Source organism: Peromyscus eremicus, unplaced genomic scaffold (assembly GCF_949786415.1).
Source record: "Peromyscus eremicus unplaced genomic scaffold, PerEre_H2_v1 PerEre#2#chr23_unloc_1, whole genome shotgun sequence".
Classification (NCBI taxonomy): domain Eukaryota; kingdom Metazoa; phylum Chordata; class Mammalia; order Rodentia; family Cricetidae; genus Peromyscus; species Peromyscus eremicus.
In genome coordinates, this window is record NW_026734287.1 from 819,556 (window position 1) to 842,965 (window position 23,410).

At 37.5% G+C, this 23,410-nt stretch overlaps 1 protein-coding gene across 1 annotated transcript; it reads right to left on the reverse strand.

The window, feature by feature from the left end:
• Positions 1 to 507: 507 nt before the first annotated feature.
• Positions 508 to 23,410, reverse strand: LOC131900865 (vomeronasal type-2 receptor 116-like). The gene is made up of 6 exons (XM_059252192.1): positions 23,337 to 23,410; positions 7,450 to 7,741; positions 6,278 to 7,084; positions 5,236 to 5,463; positions 4,012 to 4,135; positions 508 to 1,409 (listed from the first exon to the last, which is right to left on the reverse strand). The coding sequence occupies exons 1-6, from the start codon at positions 23,408 to 23,410 to the stop codon at positions 508 to 510; spliced, it is 2,427 nt and encodes an 808-aa protein (XP_059108175.1).

The following is a 23,410-nucleotide window of genomic DNA, read 5'->3' on the forward strand; positions in this document are numbered from 1 at the left end:
AAATTTTCTTCATTCTGCTCTAGTATGCAGCTCACTATGTCATTATTTTGCCAAGTAATATCTTCATGTCCAAATCATATGCACTTTTTAAAATGTGACTCCCTTCATAGCAAAATCATGCATATAATGTAAACACAATGAATCCTGGGAATATACCAGGGGCATCAAAAACACATGGATACGTTTGAAAATGTTTGGTGCTGTAAAGGCAAAGTTCCACAGTGTTGAAGAAGGGAAGAATACCTTCATATCCCATTTATATTTTATTTAATATTATTTGAGAGAGACAATGAATTTTTACAGAAATAGAGTTTTTAATTTAGAGAAATATGTAGAAAATATTAGAAGATGAGAGAATAAGGGTGTATTTCATCAATAAATGAAAGCATTTTATACAAAATCTTAATTGCTTTATGATCTCTGACAATTGGGCTTGTGCTGAACAAGCTTGAAAACTTCTGTGTAATTGAGAAATCATAAACTAAGCTGTAAGTTTCACGTTTCCTCTTAAGGTTTTTTGTTTCGGACATTATAAAACACATTGCTCTGTGGTCTGAACAAAATAATATAGCACTTGGGGAAAAAGATACAACCTAGAAGGCCTGCACTGGAAGCTAAGATGGAAAAGACTTCCATGGCCACCATGAGTTTCCCCTTGGTGCTGTGGTAGACAGGGAGGAAGGTGACCCACACACTGAAGAACACCAACATGCTGAAAGTGATGAACTTGGCTTCATTGAATGTGTCAGGCAGGTTCCTGGACAGGTAAGCCAAAGTGTAGCTCCCAAGTGCCATGGAGCAGAGGTAAGCCAGGACAGAATGGAAGGCAACAGTGGAGCCCTTGTTGCATATAATAATTATGTGTCCATGTTCAGAGTAAGCATCTGAGTCAATAAAGGGAGGAGAGGTGCTCAGCCAAACTCCACAGAGCACAAGCTGGATGAGGGTGCAGACGGGAATGATGAGGTTAGGAGCCCTTGATATCAATATCCACCTCATCAGTCTACCTGGTACTGTGATCTTGAAAGCCAGAACCACGGTAAAAGTTTTTGCCAAGATTGTGGAGAGAGCCACAGTAAATAAGATTCCAAATGAGCTCTGCTGCAGGATACAGGTGGCTGTGTTGGGATGGCCAATGAATAGCAATGGACAGAGAAAACAGAAGTTCAGAGTGATGAGCAGGATGTAAGTGAGAGCCTGATTGTTGGCCCTGACAATGGGAGTGTTATAATACTTCACAAAGACCCCAAGAACACCAGCTGTTAATGCAAAGAAGCCCAGAGACAAGCAGGTGAGTGCCTTCCCCAAAGGGTCTTCATAGGACAGAAATGTCATTACTTTCTGGAGGCAGTGGATCTTCTCTGTGTTTGCATAATGACTTTCTGGACACCTCACACAATGATCCATATCTATTTAGGAATTAAAGTTATTGTGAGTCTCTGTTCAGGTCCCCTTTTATCTCAAGCCACTTCCCAGCACCATTTGTCAGGCATTTGCCCACACTTCCTATGTTGTTCAAGACTCAAGTAAATCAGTCCTCTATAGTGAAAATTCTCCAATGCTCTCTAATCATTCATTCCAGGTTGATACTGCCTATGTTCTTTGTTGCAGATAAAGTGAACAAGTCTATCTTTTATATTGTTATACTTAAATATATTTCAAGTAAGTGATAAAATGCATTTTTATTTATTCATATAGTCATGTTATTGAATTAAATTATATAAAACTAACTTGATCATAGGATCACTGAAATTTCTTTCTTATAATGTTGTTCTCAGCCATCAGACTCAAATTTAGCAATTTCCCATGTGTTTATTAAATACTCCAGTGTGTTCATTCTCTGACAGTGCTTGTGGAATGAAAATTATTAGATTCTTGAAACCTGAAAGAACTTCCTGTGTGAACCTGTTTAATCACTTCTAGAGAGAAAAGAACTACTTAACAAATAGATATAAAACTCTAGTTTAATCTTAGTTGGTCATGGAATAATTTTTTGATACTTTATCACTTTTAACTTGTGAGTTTCATCTTAAACTCAAAAGATATAAATATCACTATATTTACTACGTATTTACATTAAGAATATTTCTATTTTATATTTTTTTTTTGTTTTGTGAGACAGGGTTTCTCTGTGTAGCTTTGGAGCCTGTCATGGATCTCACTCTGTATCCCAGGCTGGCCTCAAACTCACAGACCTGCCTCTGCCTCCTGGGTGCTGGGATTAAAGGCATGCACCACCATTGCCTGGCTCCTCATATTTCTATTAAAACTGTTCAATATTTTTGTAATGTGGATTTTGTAATTGATTAAAGTTTATTGAGTTTATTATTTTCTATTACCTCATATACCTTTTATTCTATTATTATTTAATTTGTTAGTTCTTCTGATGTGCCTTCCTTTTACCTTCTCACTCTCAAGGTACTCTGCTTTTTCTATATCCTTTGTACTGACATGTATCCATTTTCAGTGGAGCATTAATGCTTTATAAGCACAACCATAAATCTTCTTTAGTAAATGCACAGGGTATATAAGTCATGAAAATATTTTCATAAATTTAAAATAATTTTTAAAAAATAGATTTGCCTCATTATATAGGTTTTAAAGTCCAGGATTCACAGTTTTCAAATATTTATCCTTTATGTTTTAGTAATTTTTCATTCTTAATAAAAAAGTGTCTCATTAAACTGCAGTCATGCAGTACTTGATACTGATGTTTCTAGTTTCTTCCAATGAATATAACTAACATGTGAATGAATAAACTGTGGCTCCAATGTACACAAAGCCTGTTTGCACATTAAGTTTTTTAAGGGATTGTACAGTCAGTCTCAATATGCATACTTTAAAATTAGGCAAATTAAAGTCACCAAAAAGTTTGAATGTTTTAAACTTCATGAATTAATATTAAAACATGTAGTGTTCAGGAAAACCATTTTGTCATTCAAAAAATTCCAGTTATTATACAAATCAACTCATTTGATATAAATGATAAAGTTGAGGAATCTTCTTTATGTTTCTTTCCATAGTAAATATTGTGAGTATATGTGCTCCTTATCTTCACTGATATCAATTGTCTCATTCCTGTTTTATGTTTCTTGGATATATTTTGACATAAGGATTCTCTATTATATCCACCTTTGCCTTCATATTCAGTGTCCTGACTTGTTCTAAGAACAAATGTGTGCATCTATGCCTGGTTTATTCACAACACTATCATTAACAAAAGTGTTGATGTGCCATTTCACCTAGTTTCACAAGATATTAGAAGCATAGCTGTTCCTCTTAAGGAGGACCTGGATTCAATTGCAAGCATTTACATGGTGGTTCATTTTACCTGTGATGCAACCTACAGGTGATCTGATGCCACATTTAACATTGAGTTATACCAAGCAAGTACATGGTACACATACATGAATGCAGGCAATACATTCACAGATAAAACAAAATGAATAATTATAAAATAAAATACATTCAAATATGTCCATGTGTAAATATAATCTTTCTAACACTTCTAATGAACCTAGAACCATGACTGAAATTATTCAACTAAAGGCCATAAGGATCCAACCCTTTAAGATGTGCTAACTATGAGATAAATATGATTTGAAATACAAGAAAAATCAGTGATTTATAAAGTTTGTGCATGTGCACATGAGTGCTTGCCTGCATGTGTTTGTGCATACATACATGCATGCGTGTGTGTGTGTGTGTGTGTGTGTGTGTGTGTGTGTGTGCTAAATGACATGGTGAAAAAAATCAGACTACTCTGTGATTGGTAAAGTTATTCTCTCAAAGCAATAATGGCTGTAGAGGATCGATAACATACATCAAGTATGAGTTTCAATGGCCAGAGTATCAATTAAAATGAGGATAAAATGAATCAAAACATTTTTATTCTAACTGAAAGAAGAAGGGGACATATTTCAAATGTTCCTTCACAGAACTTTTCAATCTTCTTAGACTTTGCAGAAGATTGTTTAGAGGTAAAAATTCCCCAGTGAGTCTGACACTTACTTGTCTCATTGGAAATCTCATTATCTGGACAAGGAGTGCAATCATAGCAGCAGAAAATCTTGCCATCCTGGGGAGATTTTCTGAATCCTGGAACACAGCTCTCACTGCACACAGAGTGGGGAAGCTAGAAAGTAAATATAGAAGAGAAAATACTCAGGAGGGCACTGTTTTAAAACAATAAAACTGTTGTTTTTCCATATTGAACAATGAGATAGAAAGTTTTTATATTTATTATTTGCAGGTTACAGATTATTTTGTTGTTGCATTGCTTATCATTTCAATGTAGTATACCTTATGAAGTTCAACTTGTTTCAATAATGATCCAAAAGAAAACAGAAATCTCAAGAATTGTGGAAATATAAATGGTAGGAAAAAATAAGACATTAGTTTACTGAGTACATATCATAGTGGGCAACTGTAATATCATACTGATTCTATTCTGTACTTCCTCAAAGATGGAGTGAGAAACTTTGTTTCCCAATGTTGTTGCTTAATTTACATTTGTCAACTTGACAGGATTCAGAATTTTCATATAAACTAATCTTTGTGATTTTCTATGCAAGATGATCTTGTAATGGCACTAGAAGTGGGAAGTTATATTCTATAATAATGTAGCAACATTTCATTGGCTGTTGGTAAGGACTGAAAGAAAAACAAAAAAGGAGTTGAAGAGCAGTGTTCACCTCTATCTACTTCCTGACTGAAGATACAACTTGTATCACATTTTCAGGCTCTTGCCAACATGATTGCCTGAATTATTATCGATTTCTCACCCCAAATGTGATACAACTAAAATCTATGTTCATAAGGTATGTTTTGATGCATAGAGAAACTGCTTCCTTTTCAGCAGCAAGAAAAGTAATTAAACAATGCATATGTGCCCTCCATGCTACTGTGTATTGCCTGGTGCCTGAAATCAAAATAACCATGCACTGATATTTCCTAATCTGGCAGTTTAATTAATGCTTTTATCAGTTGGTTTCAGTGCAGGGATTAAATTGTAATAAATAGACACTATATTTATAACTGCAAACAAGTGACCATAGAATAAAGTATGGAAAAATAAACCATTCCATTCCTCAGAATAAGGCAACAGAATCTTCCTTATATGACATTATTTTTGTACATTGACATGGGCACTGAGTAAGGAAACAACAATCATTACATCCACAAACAAATGTTTATTGACATAGAGATCAAAGCAATGCAAAAGATCCAGCCCACCTCTGTAAATACTATAGCCCATTGTATCATATGGTCAGACAAAAACAGTTGCTGCCCTTCTGGAGCTTTTGGAGAAAATGTTCCAACTTTCATCTTTTTTCTGAGGCTCTCTGGAAAATTCCAGATGTTGATAATATCATATTCTGCATCTAGTTTCCTTTGTGAATCCAAAACCACAATGTTTCCAGCACCAGTTTTGAACTGGATATTCTTGAGAAAAGGGTGAAGCTAAAAGAGATGCATAATCTGATGATTAAAAAATTCCCAGAAATTTTCAATGGAACTTGATGAAGCAATGGGTCTCATTGTCCAAAATCTCTAGCATAAATGGCAAGCTATAGTAAAATATCAATATTTTAATGGATGAAGACAAGAAATGAATATATCATGCTTCTATACTGCCAGTTAGTTTCATTAGAAAGATTTTACACACACACACACACACAGAGAGAGAGAGAGAGAGAGAGAGAGAGAGAGAGAGAGAGAGAGAGAATAACAAACAAGCAAACAAACGAAAAGATTTAATTAATGAATATTGATTCAAGAAAATGTCCATAGTTTTAAGTGCTAGTCACATCCAAATATTTAAGTAATCTATTCAAATTTTCAGTTTGTAAATGGAGTTTTTAATGTCCAAAGTGTATTAAAATGATCAGTTAGGTAACATAACCTTAGCTACATAATGTGAATTATAAAGATCTAATACCATTTGAAAATTTAGAATTTAGTTCTCCTATTTCTAATATGAAATAAACTTAGAGATATTTGGGTTTCAATTGAGTATATTATCATGAGAAGATTCTGAGGTTAATTGTAACACAAAGTAGATATGAATACACACATTTTAACCTTGTTATTACCACCCAGTCAGCATGAACAATGACACATGCTTTTGCAATGACGTCTAGATGATAAATTACATATAGTTTCTCAGGTGCATTTTGGCAAAATCTGCCCCAGTGTACAATCACGTTCTTAGTGCTTTTATTAAACTTCAATATATCACAGTGCTTTTGATGAAATATACCAGAAGAGAAATTACCTCCCAAGGGAAGGTATATACCTCCCCATTTCCATGGGGCTGAATTTGTACTTGTTTGAGTGTCATCTCATGGAGACTGTGAGCCACAGCATACACAGAATTATATAAATTGTAACTCTCTTCAGTCATATCCATTTCCCAAACATTTTTAGGCAACATAACCAAAGAAGCATTGGGTAGACAGTTACCCAAAATTTTACAATCAGGTCCAGAAAAAGAGCAATTGAAATATGTGTTCCAGAACTTAGCAAGAAAATAGTCCTCTGGGTATTTGGAAGGATTGTATGTCTGGATAAACTTCCTAAAATCAGAAACCTCAGTGTGGTGATGTGCAAATATGAGACTCCCATGGAATGTATCAAAGAGCAAAGATTTAGTAAGAGAAGTTTCATCCCATTGTGACTTCAAGACCCAGACTTTCCTGTTCAATACATGTTCTGCTATGATCATAATTGCACCAAGTAATGATTCATGGTCACCATAAATGATAACCACATTTGCAGATGATTTCAGTATCTGCCTGTGAGGTTTTAGGGAAGGTTCATAGTAGGAGATAATCGGCATGTCTGGAATCATTTCTACAAAAGATAAACACACTCTGTACCTGTCCATCTCTCTTCTCAAGTCTGATAGACTCTCAGCCCCTGTGTGGTCATCCATGAGAACCAGTCCCACCCAGGTCCAGCTGAAATGAACCATCAAAATGACAATGCCATGTGAAAGAGATATGTCCTTGGGTGCTGTCTGATAGAGAGAGGAGAACTGGCTTCTGTCATTCAGGATAGTGTCAAATGGCCCAAAAGTAAGCTGAAGGAAATTTAAGGTAGGATACATGAGTGAAGACATTGACATAGAACACAATCTTAAAACGAAGGTGGCACTTTGGATTGGTATAATCTAACTTATGCGCACAGTGTGATAAACTCCGATCTTGTTTCCTAAGGCAATTATAGAGAATTCCTCACAAGACACAGAATTTTCTAAACACCCACTTCAGGCTCCAACCTATTCCTCTTCTCTGTCTCAAGCAAAGTAAATTGGGCTACATTACCAAATGCCTGATTTATTTTCTTTGATAGATGGATGACACATCACTTCCTTACATTGGAAAACATCTGAGATATCTGCAGTGTAATGCAAGTTTCTTGTTCCCGCGCAGCCATGTTCCTCACCTGTGGATACTTGTAGAGATTCAGCAGTCTCCCAATAAGTGCAGATGTTGCCCACGATACTCCTGTAAGTAAGGCAGCAGTCTTCTTCCTACTTCTACATTCATAATTAGGATGCACATTTTCAAATCCTGTGAGACAACCGAGAACTCCCGCAAGAATAGTCCTTTGATTGATATGGACATAATGGAGATGAAATCCTAGAGACGTGTTGGGTAAAATGTGAGTGTTTCTGTTGATCTCCTCTATGGCGAATCTGAAGGCCAAAGAAAACTGGTAGCTCCTCATCTTGTACCTACAGAGAGGGATTATCATTATTAATGAATGGGACTCATATCATACTGTCTACAAGTATGATGCAATGGCTCTCATACCTTCTATGTTATATATCTACAAAGAATATTTTTGTTGTCATGGTAATGGTTACAATTTAAATGTGAGGGTATATAGCAAGTGGTGATTTAATTTCCTAAAAGCCTCAGCTGGGTCTAAATTTTCAGGACAGGAAAGTCGACTTGAACTGATATTACCCATGCAATCTTCTGGTAAGTAGAAACACGTACAAACGCCCCTAATTCTTTGATGCTTTAACAGCAAATGACAACTTCTATCCTTGAAGGCTCTCCTATTGTGTATAAAACCCTAGGGACCCACAACTCATTCCCTCTGTCTGTACACAGAGGGAGAGACTGCAGCATTTCAGTTGTTCTAATTAAAATCAATGATGCTTATGGGTATGGCTGACTGTTTTGCATGCATCCATCCCAAATCAACATTTGGATCTGAACCTGGGAGGGGTTTGACAGTCCCCCAACCAAGTGCATATCTTTGACCAAACTTTTATTTCTCCCAGTGCCATCTCCTTTTCCTTTTATAGAACCATAAAATGAAGAGCAGAATCACTGAGTGAGCTTTTTATAGCCAAAGGCATGAATCAGACCCTTTAGGTTTTTTTCTCAGAATTTTGTATTTTCCCTCATCTGCCAGCTTCTTTTTCTATCCCTTCACTATGTTCTTACCTCCCAAGAAAAGTGGATTACACTGGAATTTTGAATACCCTGCTGGCAGATTTTGGACATTCAGAAAATATCAGACCTCTAAGGTGTTTATGTTTTGTTTTGTTTTTGTTTTGCTTTAACATTAATAGGCTTTACCTGGTATATTTACTGGTTTCTAAAGAGACATAATTGAAATTCACAGATACCCACAGACACTAAAAAGATTAGTATTGCCAATGAGAGACAAGCTTCAGCCAAAAAAGAGCTACTATATTAGGCTCAACAGGGTCTCACTGCTAATTCTGACTGGTAAGTACAAGCCAGGTTTCCTCTAAGTAAGATAAAATGTCTTTTGCCCGTCATGCTGCTTTGTTCTCTGAGTGTCTGCTTTTGTTTCTGCCCAGACTAACAACATGTTTATTAAAGGTTGCTATGTTAAGTTTCCCTTTTACAATGGAAGTGATATAAATTTAAACTCAACATGCTTTAATCAGAAAATCTTAGTTTATTAGAATTTGTCTTTTGTGCTATGTATGTAGAGATTACTCATATGGAATTATCGTTTGATGTTCGTATCATGTATTTAATAACAAAACTATTATAAGTAAATGCTTCCGTAAACTAAAACTGAGGACTTTAACCTCATTCAATTTGTTCATAGTAATACTAAAATTACAAATTAATATTAAATTCAAATACTTATTTAATGAATATGACCACATAGGTAAAATAAATAAAAATGACTGTTACTGAACAGCTCTTTGAAACAATTAACCTGAGGTTTTACATATAAACTTAATGTCTACTTTTAAGTCAAAGACATAGAGAGTCAGACAATTCAGGTCAAAATGATATTTCCTTATTCTTATATCAACTTTATTTCTACAATACGGATCATATTTCTTAGGGTTATCAATTTTGTTGAAGATATTATTGTTCCTATACAAGGATATGTTACTCATATTACAATGTTATCATGTTTTCATATACAAACACATTATATCTGTGCTTTTAAATATGATATATTTGTACAGTTTATGAATGCATATGCAGTAATAATTATTTTAATGATTATGTGGATATTTTTCACCAGGAAACCTGATAAAAAACAAATGAACGAATATGTGTTTGAAGATCCAACACAGCGATTTTATCCTATTAAGTAAAACACAACAACCTACTACTTTAAATCTGTTAGACCAAAATGAGCACACCAAGACATCTTAAATGTTAATTCACCTTTAAAAAATGAGATGACTTGATGGTATATTTAAAACATGGGATGGGGATATCTATCTATATAATAATAAAATATGTTAATAATAGTGAGTAGAGAATTATCAGTGTGACTATACATAGGTCACCCACGTTCTCATCAGAAAGACCATCCTCATTTTCTGTAAATAAGCATTTTGAATTCATGGATTCTGTATGGTGAACTTTGATGAGAATGAAACTTGGTGTCAATGAGAATTTAAAGAGAAGGGATAGACATTACTTGAGGACTCCCCATTGAAAGAATATTCACACAATAGATAGCAAATTTACTTGTTAAACCTCCTATGTCTCATGGGGTTTTCATTTGGAAATGAATCACAGCAAAAAAATATGATTGTATGTCAATTTGGCAAGGGGTGGAGTTGTGATAGCTTTTCTTGTTTACTAACTTGACTAAATATAATTTCAGTCTTAGAGGTCAGAAAGCACCCTTTTAATCTACATATTGTAGATATTTCCTTAATCAAGACATTGAGGCAGGGAGACATAATTTTAATGCAGATCTAATTCTGATGGACACCTGTACAAGGAAAAGGGAGAAGGAAGCTCTTTCTCTCTGCTTGCTATCATCCCACTAACAATTCCTTTCTTTTACTTGAATTAGAAGCTACTTCTGATGGATTCAAGAATACAAATCAAGATATGTGGCTTTCATATACTTAACTGTGAGATTTATATTGATCCTCTACATCAGGTACTCACAGAAGTATATGAATACATGCAAACATGTGTAAAGAAAAAGGTAAAAAAATTCATTGAACAATAATTCACAATAGTAACTATAAGGCAATCCTGTTAAAAAAAACTTTAATATGTAGAATATTAATGTTATAGATAACATATGTAAATAGAAAATTACAATAATAATTGTAGATTTTGAAAGCTGTTTTCTGAAACTTAAAGTATTTATGCTACATCATATAATACACAAATTCAACACATGTACACACAAAAACACAAACCCATGCACTTGAAGAGCTAGAAAATAAAACAGAATTTTCTCACCATAAAGACATGGCTGATATTTTGAACTAATGTGTATCTAGTTACATAAACATGTTGAAACAAATATAAATGTATACTGAAAAAATAAATTTTAAAAGTGATTAAAAATTACAAAACAAAATTCCACCTACCCTCCAAGACTGCAACTGTTCCCTGCAACAGAGCTTTCCAGCACCTGACTGGACTAAGAGGTGAGTCTTTATCCTCATACCCCAACACCCCAGCCCCTAGGCTTTGCGCCCAGGAGCAAAACACTGTATCCCTACACCCCCCAATCCATTGCAGTTCCAGTTTCAGGCCAGTTGGCAGGCAGACCTCCTGCTCACAGGACAGACTACCACCATTCCCCATCAGACCCTGTAACCCAAGCCCCACCTCCCCCAAATATCACCCACCCTCTGAGACTGCAACTGCTCACCGAGACAGAGCCTCCCAGCACCCGACTGGACTAAGAGGTTAGTCTTTACCCTCATACCCAAACACCCCACCCCGTAGGCTTTGGGCCCAGGGGAACAACCTTAGGCCCCTACACCCTCACCCATTGCAGTTCCAGTTTCAGGCCAGTTGGCAGGCAGATCTCCTGCACATAGGTCAGACTACTCCCATCCCCAATCAGACCCTGTAACCCAAGCCCCACGTTCCGCAAATCCCACCCACCCTCCTGGACTAAACTGTTTCCTGATACAGAGCCTGCCAGCACTCAACTGGACTAAGAGGCTAGTTGGCAGGCAGAACTCCTGCAGACAGGTCAGACTACCACCATCTACCACATGCTAAGACTGCAGCTACTCCCTGAGACAGAGTGCACTAGTTCCAGTTGGACTAAGAGCTGTTCCCAGCCGGGCGGTGGTGGCGCACGCCTTTAATCCCAGCACTCGGGAGGCAGAGCCAGGCGGATCTCTGTGAGTTCGAGGCCAGCCTGGACTACCAAGTGAGTCCCAGGAAAGGCGCAAAGCTACACAGAGAAACCCTGTCTCGAAAAACCAAAAAAAAAAAAAAAAAAAAAAAAAAAGAGCTGTTCCCTAAGACAAAAAGTCCATCAGCATCGACTGGACCAAGAGCTCCCACTGGATCAATAGTATCAATCAGAACAAAAGAGGCTCCCTCAGACACAGACACTGCTTGCACCAAGTGGAGAAAGAGGTAGGTAGACGCCAAGGCAAAAATACAGTCAACAACATAAAAACCAATATGGCTCCATCAGAACCTACATCAGCAACACCTGAACATCCCAACACAGAAGAAACAGAAGATATCTACCATAAAAATGACTTCAAGAAGATAGTACAGTGCTTAAAAGAGGAAATAAAAAATCCCCTTAAAGAAATCGAGGAAAAGTCAAACAAAAAAATGGGAAGAAATAAGTAAATCCCTTGAAAGCCAAGAGAAAGCAATTAAACAAGTGAGGGAAACAGTTCAAGATTTCAAAATTGAAATAGAGTCAATAAAGAAGACACAAACTGAGTAATGCTGGAAGTAGAAAATCTGAGTAAACAAACAGGTACTACAGATGCAAGTATAACCAACAGAATGCAAGAGATGGCAGAGCTGATTTTTTGGCGTTGAAGATACGGTAGAAGAAAGAGTTTCATCAGTCAAAGAAAACACTAAAACCAACAAAGACATGACCCAAAATGTCCAGGAAATTTGGGACATCATGAGAAGACCAAACCTAAGAATTAATAGGGATAGAAGAGGGAGAAAAATACCATCTCAAAGGCACAAAAAATAGCCGGGTGGTGGTAGCGCACGCCTTTAATCCCAGGACTCGGGAGGCAGTGCCAGGTGGATCTCTGTGAGTTCGAGGCCAGCCTGGGCTACCAAGTGAGTCCCAGGAAAGGCGCAAAGCTGCACAGAGAAACCCTGTCTCGAAAAACCAAAACCAAAAAGAAAAAAAAAGGCACAAAAAATATATTCAACAAAATCATAGAAGTAAACTTTCAAAACCTAAAGAAGGAAATGACTATAAAAATAAAAGGTTACAGAATACCAAATAGACTGGATCCAAAAAAAAGGCTCCTTGCTACATAATAATCAAACCACTAAACATACAGAATAGAATTAAAAACTGCAATGGAAAAAGACCAAATAACATGCAGATACGAAGAGACCATGGATGCCAACCCAGAGTATTATACCCAGCAAAACTCTCAATCAGCATAGATGGTGTAAAAAAAAATTCCATGATAAAACCAGATTTAAACAATATCTCTCCACAAATCTAGCCCTACAGAAAGCACTCGAAGGAAAAATCCAACATAAGGAAGTTAGATACACCCATGAAAACATATGGAATAGATAGTCCCACACCAACAAATACCAAAGAAGGGAAACATACAATGCTACCACCAAAAAATAACAGGAATTAACAATAACTGGTCATTAATATCCATCAATATCAATGGTCTCAATTCACATATAAAAAGACACAGGCTAACAAAATTGATACAAAACAAGATCCATCCGTTTGCTGCACAAAAGAAACACACCTCAACTTTAAAGATAGACATCACCTCAGAATAAAAGGCTGAGAAAAGACATTCCAACCAATGGATTTAAGAAGCAAGCTGGTTTGGTACTGGCATAAAAACCGACATGTGAACCAATGGAATCGAATTGAAGACCCTGACATTAATCCACACAACTATGAACATATAATTTTTGACAAAGAAGCCAAAGTGCACAATGGAAAAAAGAAAGCATCTTCAACAAATGGTGCTGGCATAACTGGATATCAACATGTAGAAGGCTACAAATAGATCCATATCTGTCACCATGCACAAAACATAAATCCAAGTGGATCAAAGACCTCAACATAAATCCAGCTACTCTGAAACCTTCTAGAAGAGAAAGTAGAAAGTAGTCTTGAACGCATTGGCATAGGAGATCACTTCCTAAATAGAACACCAGTAGCACAGACACTGAGAGAAACAATCAATCAATGGGACCTCTTGAAACTGAGAAGCTTCTGTAGAGCAAAGGATACGGTCAACAAGGCAAAGTGACAGCCTACAGAATGGGAAAAGGTCTTCACCAACCCCACATCTGACAGAGGACTGATATCCAGAATATATAAAGAACTCAAGAAATTAGACATCAAAATGCCCAACAGTCCAATTAAGAAATGGGCTATAGAACTAAACAGAATTCTCAACAGAGGAAAGTCAAATGGCTGAAAGACATTTAAGGAATTGCTCAACATCCCTAATCATCAGGGAAATGCACATCAAAACAACTCTGAGATACCACCTTATGCCTGTCAGAATGGCTAAGATCAAAAACACTGAAGACACCTTATGCTGGAGAGGATGTGGAGCTACAGGAACTCTCCTCCACTGCTGGTGGGAATGCAAGCTTGTACAACCACTTTTGAAATCAATATGGTGCTTTCTTAGAAAACTGGGAATCAATCTCCCCCAAGATCCAGCTATACCACTCTTGGACATATACCCAAGGAATGCTCAACCACACCACAAGAGCACTTGTTCAGCTATGTTCATATCAGCATTGTTTGTAATAGCCAGAACCTGGAAACAACCTAGATGCCCTTCAACTGAAGAATGGATAAATAAAATGTGGTACATATACACAATGGAATACTACTCAGCAGAGAAAAAAAACGACATCATGAGGTTTGCAGACAAATGGATGGATCTAGAAAAAATCATCCTGAGTGAGGTAACCCAGACTCAGAAAGACAAGCATGGTATGTACTCACTCATAGGAGAATATTAGGTGTGGAACAAGGATGTGCTACTCACAACTCCAGGGAGGCTACCTGGAAAACAGGACCCCAGGGAAGACACAGGGATCTCCCAATGACAGAGAAATGGATGAGATCTACATGAACAACATGGACGTGAGTGGGGGTAATGAAGGGCAAGGTTCAAGGGAAAGAGTGCTTAGGGGAGCGGGAGATCCCAGGTAGATCAAGAACAGAGAGGGAGAACAAGGAATAGAAGACCATGATAAATGAAGACCACATGAGAAAAGGAAGAAGCAGAGTGCTAGAGTGGCCCACAGAAATCCACAAAGATACCCCCACAATAGACTATTGGCAATGGTCGAGAGACAGCCACGAGCTGACCTACTCTGGTGATAGGATGGCCAAACACCCTAACTGTCATGCTAGAAACCCCATCCAATGACTGAGGGAACCAGATGCAGAGATCCATGGCCAGGCCCCAGGTGGAACTCCAGGAGTCCAATTGGCGAGAAAGAGGAGGGTTTGTATGAGCGAGAATTGTTGAGACCAAGGTTGGATAGAGCACAGGGATAAATAGTCAAACGAATGGAGACACATGACCTATGAACCAATGGCTGAGGAACCCCCAACTGGATCAGGCCCTCTGAATAAGTGAGACAGTTGATTGGTTTGATCTGTTTGGGAGGCATCCAGGCAGTGGAACCGGGTCCTGTACTCAGTGCATGAGTTGGCTGTTTGAAACCTGGGGATTATACAGGGACACTTGGCTCAGCCTGGGAGTAGGGGACTGGAACTGCCTGGACTGAAACTACGAGGTTGAACTCAATCCTCAGGGGAGTCTTTGCCCTGGAGGAGATGGGAATGGGGAGTGGGTTGGGAGGAAGGGGGGGAGGGCAGGAGGGGGAAGAACAAGGGAATCCATGGCTGATATGTAAAATTAAATTAAATTATAAAAGAAAAAAAAGAAGCAAGCTGGTGTAGCTATCCTAATATCTAATAAAATAGACTTCAAACTAAAATCAATTGAAAGAAATCACGAAGGACACTACATATTTATCACAGGGAAAGTCCAACAAGATGAAGTCTCAATTCTGAATATTTATGCCCCCAATACAAGGGCACTAACATTCATAAAAGAAACATTACTAAAGCTTAAAAGGCATATCAAACCTTATACATTAGTAGTGGGAGACTTCAACACCCCACTCTCACCAATGGACAGGTCTGCCCAACAGAAACTTAACAGACAAACAAGGGAAATAACAGACATTATGACTCAAATAGACCTCTTAGATATCTACAGAATATTCCACCCTAACACAAAAGAATATACATTCTTTTTAGCATCCCATGGAACCTTCTCCAAAATCAAACACATGCTTGGTCACAAAGCAAATCTCAACAGATACAAAAAATTGAAATAATCTCCTGTGTCTTATCAGACAACCATGGATTAAAGTTAGAATTTAAAAACAACAAAAATTACAGAAAGCCTACAATCTCATAGAAAGTGAATAATGCCCAATTAAGTCACCAATGAGTCATGGAAGAAATAAAGAAAGAAATTAAAGATTTCCTAGAATTCAATGAAAAAGAATGTACAACATGCCAAAATTTATGGGACACCATGAAAGCAGTGCTAAGAGAAAAATTCATAGCTCTAAATGCCCACATAAAGAAGTTGGAGAAATCTCACAGTAGTGACTTAACAGCACAACTGAAAACTCTAGAACAAGAAGAAGCAAACTCACCCAGGAGAAACAGATGCCAGGAAATAATCAAATTGAGGGCTGAAATCAATAAAATAGAAACAAAGAGAACAATACAAAGAATCAATGAAACAAAGAGTTGGTTCTTTTAGAAAATGAACAAGATAGGTAAGCTCTTATTCAAGTTAACCAAAAAGCAGAAAGAGAGCATCCAAATTAACAAAATCAGAAATGAAAAGAGGGACATAACAACAGACAATGAAGAAATGCAGAGAATCATCAGGTCATACTTCGAAAACCTGTACTCCACAAAACTGGAAAAATCTGAAAGAAATGGACAATTTTCTGGATAGGTACCCCATACCTAAGATAAATCAATACCAGACAAACTATTTAAATAGACCAATAACACCTAAGGAAATAGAAATGATCGTTAATAGTCTCCCAACCAAAAAAAGCCCAGGACCAGATGGTTTCAGGGCAGAATTCTACCAGATTTTCAAAGAAGAGCTAATACCAATACTCTTCAAATTGTTCCACACAATAATAACAGAAGGAACATTACCAAATTCTTTTTATGAGGCTACAGTTACCCTGATACCCAAACCACACAAAGATGCAAAAAAAGAAAGAGAATTACAGACCAATCTCCCTCAGGAACATTGATGCTAAAATACTCAATAAAATACTGGCTAACCGAATCCAGGAACACATCAAAAAAATTATTCACCATGACCAAGTAGGCTTCATCCAAGGGATGCAAGGATGGTTCAACATGCAAAAATATGTCAATGTAATACAACATATAAACAAACTGAAAGAAAAAAACACATGATCATCTCATTGGATGTTGAAAAAGCCTTTGACAAAATCCAACACTCCTTCATGATAAAGGTTCTAGAGAGATCAGGAATACAAGGAACATACCTAAACATAATAAAGGCAATTTACAGTATGCAGACAGCCAACATCAAATTAAATGGAGAGAAACTCAAACCGATTCCACTAAAATCAGAAACAAGACAAGGCTGTCCACTCTCCACATACTTATTCAACATAGTACTTGAAGTTCTAGCTAGAGCAATAAGACAACAAAAGGAGATCAAGGTGATAGAAATTAGAAACGAAGAAGTCAGTCTCTCATTATTTGCAGATGGTATGATAGTATACATAAGAGACCCCAAAAAGTCTACCAGGGAACTCTTACAGTTGATAAACCTCTTCAGTAAGGTGGCAGGATACAAGATTAACTCAAAAAAATCAGTAGCTCTCCTATATACAAATGAAAAAGGGGCTGAGAAAGAAATCAGAGAAACATCACCCTTTACAATAGCCACAAATAATATAAAATACCTTGGGAGTAATTCTAATTAAGCAAGTGAAAGACCTGTATGATAAGAACTTTAAGTCTCTGAAGAAAGAAATTGAAGAAGATATCAGAAAATGGAAAGATCTCCCATGCTCATGGATAGGTAGAATCAACATAGTAAAAATGGCAATCTTACCAAAAGCAATCTACAGATTCAATGCAATCCCCATCAAAATACCAACACAATTCTTCACAGACTTGGAAAGAACAATACTTAACTTTATATGGAAAAACAAAAAAACCTAGGATAGCTAAAAGAATCCTGTATAATAAAGCAACCTCTGGAGGCATCATAATCCCTGACCTCAAGCTGTACTATAGAGCTATAGTAATAAAAACAGCTTGGTACTGGTATAAAAATTGACATGTGAACCAATGGAATCAAATTGAAGACCCTGACATTAATCCACACACCTATGAACATATGATTTTTGACAAAGAAACCAAAACCGTACCATGGAAAAAAGAAAGCATCTTCAACAAATGGTGCTGGCATAAGTGGATGTCAACATGCAGAAGATTGCAAATAGATCTATATCTGTCGCCATGCACAAAACTTACGTCCAAGTGGATCAAAGACCTCAACATAAATCCAGTTACACTGAACTTGATAGAAGAGAAAGTAGGAAGTAATCTGGAATGAATTGGCACAGGAGACCACTTCCTAAATATAACACCAGTAGCACAGACACTGAGAGCAACAATTAATAAATGGGACTTCCTGATACTGAGAAGCTTTTGTAGAGCAAAGGACCTAGTCAATAAGACAAAATGACAGCCTACAGAATGGGAAAAGATCTTCACCAATCCCACATCTGACAGAGGGCTGATCTCCAAAATATATAGAGAACACAAAAAGCTAGACATCAAAATACTGGAAAATCCCATTAAAAAATGGGCTATAGAGATTAACAGAGGATTCTCAACAGAAGAATCTCAAATGGCTGAAAGGCATTTAAGGAATTGCTGAACATTCTTAGTCATCAGAGAAATGCAAATCAAAGCAACTCTGAGATACCATCTTATACCTGTCAGAATGGCTAAGATCAAAAACACTGAAGACAGCTTATGTTGGAGAGGATGTGGAGCAAGGGGAACGCTCTTCCACTGTTGGTAGGAATACAAACTTGTAGAGCAACTCTGGGAATCAGTATGACGATTTCTCAGAAAATTGGGACTAAGTCTTCGTCAAGACCCAGTTATACCATTCTTGGGAATATACCACAAGGACACATGCTCAACTATGTTTATATCAGCATTATTTGTAATAGCAAGAACTTGGAAATAACCTAGATGCCCCTCAACTGAAGAATGGATAAAGAAATTGTGGCACATACACGCAATGGAGCACTACTTAGCAGTAAAAAACAAGGATATCATGAAATGTACAGACAAATGCATGGATCTAGAAAATATCATTCTGAGTGAGGTAACCCAGACTCAGAAGGACAAACATAGTATGTACTCACTCATAAGTGGATACTAAATGTGAGGGAAGGGATCACCAGACTGCAACCCACTACTCCAGAGAGGCTAGCTAACAGGGAAAGACCCTAGGAGGGACACATGGGTGACCTTGTGAAGGAGTGCTACAAGATTCCAGAGACATGCAATTAAAGCCACTTAATATTTCAAAACAAATAAACAAAAGAAGAGTGAATTTAAACAAATTTCAAGTACATTAAACCTCAAGATCATGATGTCACACACACACACACACACACACACACACACACACACACATCTTAATACTGCTTCCTTTGTCTTTATAGGCTACCCAGACTGCTAGTTCTGTAAACCAGACCTTTGTGTGTCTGTGTTCCAAACAAGATTGATGTGTAGAAAACAAAACTAAACAAAGAAAACAGACAAACAAATAAAACAAAGCAATTGTGACCTAGATCTAAATAGGGAGATAAGCTCTTGTAAGATAGTATCATAATGATAATAAGACTAGGTAACAAGGAGGGCTCAAGGGTGACACTCAGATCTCCAAGGGAAGGGGAAATAGAAGAGATTTCATGAGTGGACTGGGGGTAGGTGGGTTTTGGCAACATGTGGCATCAGGTAGGGTCGGGTGGAGAGTACTGAAAGAGACAACCACAAAGTGAGTCACTTCAGAATCAGGTAGAAATCTGGTGTAAGGGAAACTCCAGGAATCTACAAGAATGACCTCAGGTAAGAGGATACATAGCCTGATCTGACCATCTTCTCTTCCCAGGCAAGACTACCAGTAGAGGAATTCAGACACAAACCTATCCACATAACATTGGACCTACAGTCTGTCCAGCCTATGGGAAGTGCTGGGTTATTGGTGGCACAGAGATTATGGGAGTTGCCAACCAAAGACTGGTCCAGCCTGAGAGTGAGCCTACCCCTGATAGTGCCTGGAGCACCAGAACCCAGGGGCTGGATGGCCTAGGATCTAGAATAAAATGAAAAACTACTGGAGAAAAATTCTCGACATAATGATGCTTAAACATATTCTTCTATACTCCTATATTGGTGCCTAGCCCAGATGTCATCAGAGAGCCTTTATTCAGCATCTAGTGGAAACAGATGCAGAGACCCACAATCAAACATAAAGCTTGCAATCATTCCTCCCTGCTGAATAGAGGGAGGAATGCTTGCAAGAGCCAGATGAGTAGGGGCTCACAGAGACTGAACCGACAAGCAGCGAGCCTGAATGGGACAGATCTAGGTCTTCTGCATTTATGTAACAGTTGTGTAGCTTAGATTCTTGTGGGACTCTCAGCTGTGGGAACAGGTGCCATCTCTGACTTTTTTGCTGGCATTTGGGACCATTATTCCTCATGCTGGTTACCTTGCCAGCTTTAATACAAGGCGAGGTGCTTATTCTTATTGCAACTTGATATGCCCTGCTTGGTTGATATCCATGGGAGGCCTGAATTTTTCTGCATAGTGAAGGAGCAGGAGTGGATTAAAGGGGGACAGAGGGAAGGTGGGGGAAGGGAGTGGGAGGTGAGAAGGGAGGGGAAACTGTAGGCAGGTAGTAAAATAAATAGAGAAATATAAAAAAGTAAAAAAAAAAGAACAAAACAATAGAGCTACAACAAAAGACAAAACAAAACAGAATGACAAGAACCTCATTCAGAGTGAAAGAAAATCTCCAAGACAGGTTGAAGACTTTTTTGGAAATGAAGTCAGAAGTAGAATAAATGTTCCATATGTCATTTTATTTCTATTTTAAATCTTTGATGGGTCTCCAAAATGATTTCCATAACATCTCTATACATTTTCATGCCCACCTGCAGAAAACAATGATTTGTCTTTGCCAAAGACTTTCAAATATTTATGGTTAGATTTCTTAATGGTAACCATTATATTGTTGTAAGATGGTACTTACATCTAGATAGTTGTGATTTCCTGTAAATACCAAAGAAACAACTATTTCTTTTAACAAAGGAGGCAAAAGAGGCAGTTGAGGAAACACAGCCTATACAACAAATACAGCTGACAGTCTGGGTATCAACATGCAGGGCAGTGAAATTGGACCATTATCCTCCACCTTTTATGGAAATCAATTCAAAATGGATCACAGTCCTTAGCTTTAAAAATGAAACACCAAAATTTACAGACCACATACCTAATAATTGTCAAGGTATTGGTGTAGGCAAGAACTTACACAAGATAATGCTAATGTCACACAAATTAGCCTCAGCTAACACAATGTAGAGCTGAAGATTCAATTATGAAAATAATGAATAAAATATTCTTCACAGCAAAAAAAACTATCGTCTGAACACCATATATAGGATAAATCATTCGCTTTTTGTACTTTAGATGGTAGACTAATGTCAAAAGCATTCAATAATCTGAAGAAGTTGTAGATCAAGGCAATAAAACCTCAATTCATCAAATGGGGTAATGGCATGTACAGATCTTGTACAAAAGAAAAGCACATACTATCAATAGCTACTTTAAAAAGTTTTTAACATCACTGATTATCAGGTAAATGCAAATGTAAAAAATAATCTAAGTGATGATTACTTTTAGTATTATGAGTAGAGTGACACTGTTTCAAGATAAAAGACACATCAATAGAAAGATATGAATAGACTACTACTCACAACTCCAAGGAGGCTACCTGGAAAACAGGACCCCAGGAAAGACACAGGGATCGCCCAATGACAGAGAAATGAATGAGATCTACATGAACAACATGGACGTTCATTACCTTCATGGTAATGAAGGGCAAGGGTCGAGGGAAAGAGAGCTTAGGGGAGCAGGAGATCCCAGCTGGATCAAGAACAGAGAGGGAGAACAAGGAATAGAAGACCATGATAAATGAAGACCACATGAGAATAGGAAGAAGCAAAGTGCTAGAGAGGCCCACAGAAATCCACAAAGATACCCCCACAATTGGCAATGGTCGAGAGACAGCCTGAACTGACCTACTCTGGTGATAGGATGGCCAAACACCCTAACTGTCATGCTAGAAACCCCATCCAATGACTGAGGGAACCGGATGCAGAGATCCATGGCCAGGCCCCAGGTGGAACTCCAGGAGTCCAATTGGCGAGAAAGAGGAGGGTTTGTATGAGCGAGAATTGTTGAGACCAAGGTTGGATAAAGCACAGGGACAAATAGCCAAACAAATGGAAACACATGAACTATGAACCAATAGCTGAGGAACCCCCAACTGGATCAGGCCCTCTGAATAAGTGAGACAGTTGATTAGCTTGATCTGTTTGGGAGGCATCCAGGCAGTGAGATGGGGTCCTGTACTCAGTGCGTGAGTTGGCTGTTTGAAACCTGGGGCCTACGCAGGATCGCTTGGCTTGGCCTGGGAGGAGAAGACTGGACCTGCCTGGACTGAAACTACCAGGTTGAACTCAATTCTCAGGGGAGTCTTTGCCCTGAAGGAGATGGGAATGGGGGTCGGCTGGGGGGAAGGCAAGGGGGGCGGTGGAGGGAAAGAACAAGGGAATCTGTGGCTGATATGTAAAATTATATTAAAAGGAAAAAAAAAAGAAAGATATGAATAAAAGAAATGGCCAGTATGGATTTCTTAATGTTTCCTGAGTCACATTGTTTCCATTGAAATCTAAAGGAGATAGAACATGTTAGAAATTCAGTTAAAAGTTAAATAAACACTCCTGGAAAAATTAATGGGTGTTTAAATCATTGATATATCAGGAAAATCAAATCACATGGAGTTCATATTGTTAATGAATGTAAATGGGAGGGTAATTGATAAACTTACGTTTGTAGTTAGAGCATGGGTATACATGACAGAAATACATAATCAAGAAATGGATGAAAAGATTTTGATCAAACTTGAATTGTTTAGTTTTTCACAAAAAGTAAATGTAAACATATATTTGAAATGAATATATCATTGTGAGAATTTTTAGAATAATCACAAAGCAAATGTTATGTCCTTTAACATGAAACATGTTTATTAGGAATAAAGGACCTAATTGGAAACATTATGAACTCCAAATTATCAAGGAATATATTCTCCTGAAACTGAAAATTTTCTATAAGGCAAAGGACACTGTCAAAAGGACAAAATGGCTGCCTACAGAATGAGAAAGGATCTTCACAAACTCCATATCTGATAGAGGGCTGATATCCAAATTATATTTAAAAAACTCACAAAACTATATATCAAAACCACCAAATATTAAATTAAAAATGAGATAAAATCTAAATAGAAAATTCTCAACAGATGAATCTCAAATGGTTGGGAATCACATAAAGAAATGTGCAACATCTTTAGCCATTAAGGAAATACATATCAAAACACTAGTATACTTTCTTAAATTTTTCAGAATGGCTAAGGTCAAAAACTAACTGACAGCTCAAGCTGGTGAGGATGTGGATCAAGGGGAATTGCTCCATTGCTTGTTGGAGTGCAAACTTGTACAACCAT

What these genes read in the sequence shown, in the direction of transcription:
- LOC131900865 (XM_059252192.1), bottom strand. Translation starts at nt 23,410, where the DNA reads ATGGTTGTACAAGTTTGCACTCCAACAAGCAATGGAGCAATTCCCCTT. An exon ending in CATCCTCACCAGCTTGAGCT is followed by an intron (nt 7,742 to 23,336) that starts GTCAGTTAGTTT and finishes CCCTCTCTGTAG; the next exon opens with GTACAAGATGAGGAGCTACC. An exon ending in ATCTCTACAAGTATCCACAG is followed by an intron (nt 7,085 to 7,449) that starts GTGAGGAACATG and finishes AATTTCCTTCAG; the next exon opens with CTTACTTTTGGGCCATTTGA.